Source organism: Grammomys surdaster, unplaced genomic scaffold (assembly GCF_004785775.1).
Source record: "Grammomys surdaster isolate TR1022 unplaced genomic scaffold, NIH_TR_1.0 262, whole genome shotgun sequence".
Classification (NCBI taxonomy): domain Eukaryota; kingdom Metazoa; phylum Chordata; class Mammalia; order Rodentia; family Muridae; genus Grammomys; species Grammomys surdaster.
In genome coordinates, this window is record NW_021604703.1 from 2,897,608 (window position 1) to 2,906,836 (window position 9,229).

A 9,229-nucleotide genomic window follows, 5' to 3' on the forward strand; every position below is an offset into this window, starting at 1 on the left:
GAAGAAGAAGAAGAAGAAGAAGAAGAAGAAGAAGAAGAAGAAGAAGAAGAAGAAGGAGAAATGGCTTCATAAGTAGAAGAAATGGTTTCATAAGTAGATTTGTTTTTCCTCTCCAGGCAGCCTTTTGTCTTCGGGAACTGGCCTTGCCATGGGAAACTGCTACACTCTGGACTTAAATCTCTGAAGGAAAGAGAGAGGATCCAGGAAGGAGGGGAAGTAGAAGGGGAAGGTGGCAGAAAAGAAGAGAAAGCATCGAGCAGGGGATGGAGGGTGGGGACAGAAAGAAGATATCTTAATTCATCCCTCTCCTGTGGAGGAAAACAAATTCTCTTGATAGGAAATGCTGAATGATTTAAATACCAATGATAACAGGCAGTGTCCCCCTAAGTAGTGGCCCAGCTGTGACAGTAACACTAGGGATCTTGAGAGGATTTCTTCACAGCACGTGTACTCCTCATCCCACCATTCACCTCTTCTGGGTACAGTGCATTTGCCCTAACCTTCCCTGGGAGCCACTGCCATCTGAATGGCCAGCGCCTCCGTCAGTATCAGTGAGGACCCAGAGTTTATGCTAGTTACTGGCTGAGGTACATTTTGTAACGAGCAGAATATTCTCGACAGCTTGGGGTGCTGAAGAATACAGCTTCTCCATTCCATTTCCAATTTACAGTACTAAAGTAAAAAGTACACCAATTAAATTCTTAGGAGGAGGAGGAACAGCGGGGGCGGGATGAGCGGGAGGCCAGCGGTGATGCCTGTTGCCCAGCAACAACAGCCCAAGCCTACCATCCAGCAAGGCCCAGGGCGCCGCCTCCAGCAACCGAGGGCGTGAGCGACACCGAATCACTGCTCAAGCTGTGGAGGCGGTGGACAGATACATTCCTGGATGGATGCCCTGGGCCCACATCCCCGGCTTCCCTCCTCGGTACATCTCATTTGGCCAACAATTTTCCAACGTAAGCCTGGTGGTAGTGAAAGGCAAGCTAGCCTTTTCCTTCTTAGCTAGCCAGAATTTCTTTCCGACAGAAGCAAAAGGCTCAATTCCAGCTTTCAAGCCCAACAGGGACATTGCCCATCAGAGCCGGCCAAATCCTGGTGGCTAGCCTAGAGCTTGTGCAAGTTCCCCAGGCTGCGGGTGGCCACTGTGTGGGTGGAAGCTTCCATGGTAAGGGAACAGTGCCATCTGCTGGCGGTGTACCGCAGGGCCAACGCATCAGGTTTCAGGTATCCCAAAATCTTGAAGTCTGGGATGCTCTGTTGTGAATTCCTGAGTGCTCTCAAAAGAAACCACTGATTGGACAGGATAAAAACTGAGGCAAGAAGGAGACAAGCTCAGGCCGGACACAGGACCAGCCCTGGAACTGTGACTTTCAAAAACTGTCAGGGTTGAGGGTGGAAATCTCGTTATTCCCCCTTTGAAAAATCCATCGCAGAACCAAGGTTTGTTCTAGCCCGAAGATGGCAGTCGTCCCTATCCTCACCCGTAAGCTAGAAGTGTTTTGAAATACACACTTTCCATTGGCCGAGTGGACATTGTTAGACGTGTTTCTAAGAATATCGTAATAGAAGCATGCAATGGGAGTTGCATAGGACAGCAAGCAGAGATTAGTAGCTTCCATGCAGAAGGCTCCTCCAAGAGACCTTAGTGCCGAGACCCTGCCCACAGGGTTCAAAGCAACAAGAGGAAAGCATAACGTTAGAACCCACAATGGCCTCTGCAGGAGCCCCATATGCTTTTTATAAAATCTCACAATGAGAACATTGTTCTGTGCTCAATAGCCCGACTGTTGCAACTGATGCTTTTAGTATGAATACGGCCATTTACAACTCTCAGCCATTTGCACTTAGTGACAATACGCATCAGAAAACAAGCCCAGAAGCAGCGATTTCTCGCTTTGAGGTCTGTTGGCTTTAAATATACATACACGCTCCCTTTAATGTGCCCAACTTCCAAAAATACCCTGAGCTTTTGAGAGAAAATATTCTTAGCCCTGGTGTTTGCAGCTGAGATACTGAAGCCAGTTTCATGTTAACTCGAAAAGCTGCTTGTCTGTGTGGGCCTGCTGTACAAACAGAGACAGGTTTGTCCTGTGTTTTGGACCATCACATACCACTCCACAGTCAGCCTTTTCCAAACATAGTACAAGCCCTAGCTGCCTTTCTGGGACTTTAGGTCTCATCTTCAACTCCCTCTGCTCCCTTCCTGTCTGGCTGATTCGGAGCTGGTCTCCAACTAACAGCTGGATAAGATATATTTTGTGTTTTGAGGTGTGTATGTAGGGAGAAAGGTCTCAATAAGTTGCTAGGTTGGTCTGTAACTCATGGTTCTCAAGAAAACCCTCCCACCTCTCTCTGCCTGGCAAGTGCTATGATGACAGACTCTAAATTCAGTGGACTTTATTTATTTATTTATTTTGGAGGTGGTATAGTTGGTTGGTGATGGTTAGATAAAACCATGTGTTTGCGTATGGGTATGTCAATGCCACAGCATTCATGTTAGGTTGAAAGACAACTTCTGGTGACTGGAGAGGTGGCTCAGTGGTTAAGAGTACTGACTACTCTTCCAAAGGTCCTGAGTTCAATTCCCAGCAACCTCAAGGTGGCTGTTAGAATCCGTAATGGGATTTGATACCCTTTTCCGGTGTGTCTGAGGACAGCAGCAGTGTGTGTAAATAAATTTTAAAAAAAGACCATCTTCTGGGAGTTGGTTCTCTTCTGTGGAATCTGGGGTTTGAACTCAGGTTATCAGACTTGCACATCGAGTTCTTTTGCCAGCTGAGACATATCACTGGCCCAAGACCTAAGCTTTTGTGCTGGTGATCTAGTTACCAGGGCAGTTAGCAATTGCCTGGGTGGGGTGGAGGGGCAGTGGAGTGCTTTCAGCCCCTCCTGCTTTCAAACCTGCTTCTCCAGTCTCCCCAGACACTGCTGAGCCAGACTGACACTCAAGTTCCTCTTCCAGTCTGGTCAGCCTGGACTGCTGCTGGAGTTTTGTCAATGAGACACACACACACACACACACACACACTCACTCACTTTGCCTTGTCATATGCAGGCAACGCATGCTCCTCTTAGAGACTTTATTAAAAGAGAAAATGCAGTGCTTGTTTACACCTTAAGCTGCAGTGTTCTTCTCTCTCCACCCTTCCATCTCCCACCAACTCTGCCAGAGGGACTCGCCATCACACGGGGAGCACGCAGTGTTTATGATCCTTGGTCGTGCTTTGTTTTTGTGGATGCTCTATGAGGGAAGAACCTCTTTTTACGTCTTATTTTGAGGCAGAGTCTCCTAAGTTGTCAAGGCTGGCTTTGAGTTCCCTCTGTAGCCCAGATAGGCCTTGAACTTGAAATTGTCCCATCTCAGCCGCCTATATAGCCGGGATTACAGCTACACCACCAGGCCAGGCTTTGAATACTGCAGTTTTTAAGACCCACAAATTAACTCCCAAATAATTACAAACTTGAATAAGGTCTCAGGAGAACACTGTGGGAAGATGTGTCCTGGGAAGGCCTGGTCGACTCCTCCCTACTCCCTCAAGGGACAGCTCTCTATAAAGCATGGCCCCAATTGTGGGTGAGTCTGGGACAATGTTCCCACCTCCACCACCTGTAACTAGATAAGGGTAGCAAGAAAAGGTTGTTTGTCTAGAGGACGGATTCCTGGGGCCCAGGACAGTCTGGGAGAAAGGGGGTGATGGCTGAGGTCGCTCCAGATAATGTCCAGCTGTTCCTTAAGGAACCGGATTCGATCATCTAGGCTGCGCTGTTGTGACAGGATTCTGGCCTTGGCAGCTAATAGCACACAGTAGGAGCGCAGATGCTCTGCAGGCAGCTCCCGTTCCAACACCTGACGCAGGGTTTGCTCCCGCCGAGCCACATGCTCCTTCAATTCCTTAGCGTCCTCTTGCTGTCGCTGCAGAAGCAGGAGTCTCTGCAGCAGAGAGGCCTGGAACCACCGGGAGAGGGCGCAATGAACATCGCTGCTCCCGGCGGTAGAACGAAGACCCCTCCAAACCCTGCTCTTCCCCCAACCTCAACCTCTTTTACCCTCTCATCAGGGTCGCTGTCTGAGCCAGTTCTAGCCAAGGCGAGGTTTACACGGGCCAGGCGACTGCCTAGCAGAAGCAGAAGACCAAGTACGCGCTCTAGATCAGTCATGAACCGGCGGAACCTTTCCAGCTCCCGGGGTGTACAGGCCTGGCTCACTGCAGCCTCCAGAACTCCGTTGCGTTGGGTCCAGTCTGCGGCGATCCCCCGCAGTCGCTCCTGCTCAACGTGAAGATCCTGCAGCATCTTTTGGAGGAGGCGGGCTAGTTCCACCTGCCGGGAGGGCCTAAGGTGTTCAAAAACTGGACCACATCCGGATTTCTCCAAAGTCGCTAAACCGCAGCCCCACCCAGCTTCCATCCCTCTGCCCACCTTACTCCCACTCACTTTCTTGGCCTGGGTGCTGTTTCCTTCTGGAAATCCCTGGTCACTTGATTGGTCAGGCACGGAGTCGGGGGTAGAGTTTTCAGACCTTGAAGCCTCCTGGGAAGTCGGCAGGTCCTGGGTGAAGTGGCGTCCACAGGACCTGAGGACAAAGCCAGAGTTCTCTGAATTTTTCTGCCTTGGACGGCAGATACACAGAATCGGGAGTCCTTAGTGTCTGTCGCTCACCCTTCCTCCGATGCACCAGCCTTCTCTCCAGCCTCCCCACAGGCTGGCCTCATCGCACTCTGGATCTCTTCAGCAGGAAAAAGCCCATCCAGCAGGCCCAGAGGTGGCTCTGGACCGGGCTGGGCCGCAAGAGTATGGCTCAAAGAGGGATCCAGTGTGGCCAGCTCCTGAACCAGCTCCTCAAAATGCCGACTAGGCCAAGTAGGCTTAGAACCAAGCTGGCCCCAAGTCAGGGAAGTGTGCTGAGGGGGCCCTGAAGTCTCAGAGTCTGAAGGTCTCAAGACATCGACTGAGGGAGGCTTGAGGGGGGTTTCTTCTGTAGCTGCAGAGGGGTCGGTGGGCCCATTAGTGTCAAAGGTTGGGATGTCATCATTTGTAGTCTCAGGCGTGCTTGTAGGTCTGGAGAGATCCACAGAGCCATTCACCTCTTGCCAATGGTTGTCCGCTCCCGTGGGCCCTGGAACTTCACGGAGGGGCCTCTCTGCTGAGACTGCAGACTGACCAGCTTTTTTGCTTAAGCCATTTTCATACTGCTGGTAGGAGGTGCTGGAAGTGGAAGGGATACTGAATCAGAAAAGCCTCTGGTACAGACAAGAGCTCCCTTTTCAAGGGCTGGCTGCTTGCCACCATCCCCATCACCTGGGCATTACAAGAGAGAGTTCCCAGCCCTCTGGCATTTTCTAGATGTATATGTGTGTGGAGAGTGTCTCTCTGTGCTTGGACACAAGAGGGGATTCACCTGGTTGGGAGCCCTTGGGAGGCATGGGAATCTTGAGGTGATGGTGTTTTGGCTTCTTTCAGGAACACTTCATCATCAGGGAGGGAGGGGCCCGGAGTAGACACTGTGATCTCAGAGATTCTCCGACCACAGCCAGCTGGTTTGGTCTGGAGGGCCTCTCCAGGACACACCACTGCAGCCTCCTTCTGGGTCCAGAACCTAAAGGCAGGGAGCCTACAGTGACCAGGAAAGAGGCCCTTCCCACTGCACCAGAGAAACAGCAGAGCATGCAGTCTGCAAACGACAGTCAGAAGTCTCAGACTGAGACAGGTAGATTGTCCTGTAATGATTAGATCATTGTCAACTTTACTAGATTTGGAATTACCTAGGAGACACACCTCTGACTGACTGTGAGGGGGTTTCCAGAGAGGTGTCACTGAGGAGGGAAGATGTATATGTGTGAGGAGAGTGTCCCGAGACTGTAATCTGATTGAATGTGGGCAGTGACATGCCATGGGCTGGGGGTTCAAGGACTGAGCAAACGTGGAAAAGAGAGAAAGAGCGCTGAGCACCAGCAGGAGTCTGTTTCCTGATGGAGGATAACCAGAACCTCACACTGCCTAAATCCATGCCTTCCTGCTGTGATGGACTCCGCTCTCTTTAACCACGGAAATAAGTATTTCTTCTTTACGTCCTCTTTCTTAGGAATTTGGTCTCAACAATAGGAAAGGTAATGGATACAGGACCCGTGATTCCTTTTTAAAGTAAGACCCGTGAAAGTTGATTCCAGACAGCTTTGTCCCCAGAGTGTCCCATGTCTCTCACCTGGAAAGCTTGGTCTGACGCAGTGGTCTGGGGGTTTCTGCTCTTTGAGGAACAGTCTAGAACAGGGAAACAGTGGCTTGAAACATAGTCTCCTAATGCCGCCCCTCCCCCCACCAGCCGACGTCCTTTATCTTCCATACCTGGACAGCGGCCACAGTCCTTTCTGAACCCGTGCAGGAACCCATGACCTCGCCTGAAACACTCTGACTCCGACCCGCCGGCCTATGGGCACTGCCAAGATCCGCGGACCCGGAGTTCAGCTCCATTGTGCTTAGAGACTGAGTCTCCTGCAGCCCTTTGGACTTAGCGTGCATCCCACGCTGCAACTCCTGTGTGGAATAAGCCTCTCTCAAGCCCTCGCCCGTGGGCCCACCGCTCCAACCCACGCGATGTAGTTTGCCTGGCTCCGAGAAGCAGCACAATCGCTGCTGGCTGGCGAGGCGCCCCCGGCTAGCTGCACCCAGCGCCGGGGCCGCGGTGCGCGCCGGCTCCGCTTCTAGCTCCTGACTGCTGGAGGCGGAGCGCACGTGCACCGTGGGAGGTCGCGCGGGGAATGCGGGACGCAGGCGGCCGGGCAGGCTCATGCGGAGCTCCTTTCGCTGGAAGGACGTCTCCCGCAGCACTCGCCGCTGTGCGCCCTGCAGCCGCTGGCGGTAGGCGGCCCGCGAGGCTGGCGGGCTGGGCGGCTCTGCGGTGCGTGCTGTAGCTTCAGCCTCAGCCTCGGCGGCTAGCGCGTACAGCAGCGGGGTGTCTTGTCTGCTTAGTGGTCCCGGGTTTTCCTGGACCTCTGGGGACTGTGGGTCACTGTGTCCAGCGACTGCCTGCCCAGGTTGCTGGGTCGTTGAAAGGACAGCGTCCTTCGAGGTAGGGGATCGGCTGCCCCAAACCACTCGCAGGTAGTCCCAGTCTAAGTAAGGCAGGCGCTCGGTGCCAGGGGATGGCGTGCGCGTCTCAGGACCACCAGACGCCTTGGAGAAAGAGCTGTAGGCCGAGTCGGCGCACGTGGACAACCGTCGCAAGTCCAGGCTTTCAGGGGCTGAGGCTTGGGAGGTGCGATCTCTCCCAGTACCCAGGGCCTCCATGGTTGTACAGTTGGGAACTGGAGTTAGTGGACCTGGTGGGGGCCGAAAAGAAGAAACAAAACAACAACAATAAAAAATCACCAAAACACAGATGGGCTGGTGGGTGAAGAGTTCAAGCGAGGGCTAGGACAACCTGCTGGCTCCTTTACCACGGAGAACTGGGGACTTACACGTCCCCTCCCTGGTCACATGATCCCTAGCTCTGGCATCTTCTTTCTCCTTAGTATGGTAGAGAAGCTTTTGAGGTTGACACGGCATGGGCAATAGGACGCGCGCTAGTCTGGGCGTTGGGAACCTTAGTTCTGACGTCCACTCCCTTGCCCGAGTTTCCCTAGTGGCACCTCTGCTCTGACACCTCCCGCAGTGCTGAGAACAGGGGCATGCTCAAACCCCAGCCCCACCCAGGCTGCTTCCTGGCCATTCTGTTAGCGTCTCTGTTTGATCTCTCCCTGATAAACAAGAACATTGAGATCACAGAGGAGCCCAGAAAAGGGAGGCAAGAGGCAGGGCAGGAGCAGAGGCGGCTTCACAATCTGCCCTCCCCGTTCTGTGCCCTTTATGGTCCAGGCGTGTAGTATAATTCCGCATCTTAGTCCTCATCTCCCTAGGTGCTGTTTGACAGATGAGAACCCCGCGGTTCTGAGGAGGAAGTGATCGGCCCAGAGACACACACACACACACAGGTCGTAGGCGGCAGAGCCCTGGCTGGAATCTAGGCATGCCTCCAAGTTCACTGTAGCCAAAATCAATTTCCTAGAGGCAAACCCTGGTCAAAGCCCTTGCCATGGTCCCTCTTTCTCCAAGAAAATCCAAAGTCCAAGTGGGAAATAAGTCAACTTTAAGTGCCATAAATTCCAGAATAATACACTGGGTGGGCCGCAACTCTGTCTTCTGTCTAGGAATCTTCAGCAGACGCCCACCTCCCTTATTCTTCACTCACTGGACTCAGCTTGGAGGTCCTGAGGTTCTTTGCAGGAGTCACCCCTACTCTGCAATTGTTGTTTGCTATTTCCTCCTCCCATTCCCACCCCTGAGTTTCCTGGGGACAGGTCCTGCCCTTGTCACCCAGTGCCTGGCACCAGCGCTGGCATGTAGTCAATGTTAAATAAATAGTTGCTGAATGGCAAGGGAACAGACAGAGGCGTGGGGAGTTGGTAGAGGGGTGTCCCTGGTAGAAGAGGTTTCCTGTCTTATGTCCCTCACCTCCCCCTCTCTCCCTCCCTCTCTCCTCCCCCTCCCCTCCCTATTAGTCTTTTCTGGGGAAGGCAACAGAATGGGGAGCCCCTGGCCACCATGGGTATAACCAGGTTACTCATGCATTATCAGGAAGAAACAGAGCCTGCAGGCAAGCAGGACTGGCTGGAAATTGATCTCTCCCCAGTGCCAGGAGGCAGAGCAAGGGGGAAGGCCTGTGTGGCTGTGCTGGGATTGGCTGAGAGCAGCTCTGAGGCTTGAGGATCTGTGACTCCCAGTGAACTATGTTGGAAGTTTGTCTTCCTTGGTCTGCTTGGTTAGGGTACTGAGATTAGGGTGGCACACTCCGGGGGTGTGGTCACTCCGGGGGTGTGGTCTAAAAGCGGGCTCATTTGAGCTTCCCAGACACTTTGGTATTCAGGTGGGCATCTCTCTGAGATGAGGCAGGAGACTATACATTGCTGGGAGTGGGTCCAGGAGCAAAAAGCCTTCCTAAAATGGAGAGGCAGGTGAGCCTTCCCTAGACCTAGGGCCAGACATCTTGATGTGACCATGCTTGGTGACTCTTTATGCACAGCAAGGCCCAGCCCTGTCTTTACACTCAGGGTTGGGGATCTTTTTGCAAAGGCTTTCTACTCTCTAGACCTCAGGGGGGCAAGAAGCTACTGAGTGACAGCACCTAAGAGAATAGTCAACAGTCAACTCTTTTAAAAGGTCTACCTTGGCTGTTGGCTGTTCAGACTCTCTCTCT

At 52.7% G+C, this 9,229-nt stretch overlaps 1 protein-coding gene across 2 annotated transcripts in view; it reads right to left on the bottom strand.

The window, feature by feature from the left end:
• Positions 1 to 3,066: 3,066 nt before the first annotated feature.
• Positions 3,067 to 9,229, bottom strand: part of Shroom1 (shroom family member 1) — a 10,959-nt gene continuing 4,796 nt past the window's right edge. The window contains exons 1-8 of one of the 2 annotated variants that reach the window (XM_028775939.1): positions 7,418 to 7,727; positions 6,343 to 7,316; positions 6,203 to 6,258; positions 5,399 to 5,596; positions 4,660 to 5,205; positions 4,435 to 4,573; positions 4,048 to 4,320; positions 3,067 to 3,946 (exon numbers count right to left, since the gene is read on the bottom strand). In XM_028775939.1, the coding sequence (XP_028631772.1) occupies positions 3,614 to 3,946; positions 4,048 to 4,320; positions 4,435 to 4,573; positions 4,660 to 5,205; positions 5,399 to 5,596; positions 6,203 to 6,258; positions 6,343 to 7,284 (2,487 nt within the window). In that variant the 5' untranslated portion in view covers positions 7,285 to 7,316; positions 7,418 to 7,727 and the 3' untranslated portion in view covers positions 3,067 to 3,613. Of the gene's footprint in view, positions 3,947 to 4,047; positions 4,321 to 4,434; positions 4,574 to 4,659; positions 5,206 to 5,398; positions 5,597 to 6,202; positions 6,259 to 6,342; positions 7,317 to 7,417; positions 7,728 to 9,229 lie in introns of those variants that run through there. The other variant, XM_028775938.1, reaches the window with a different exon arrangement.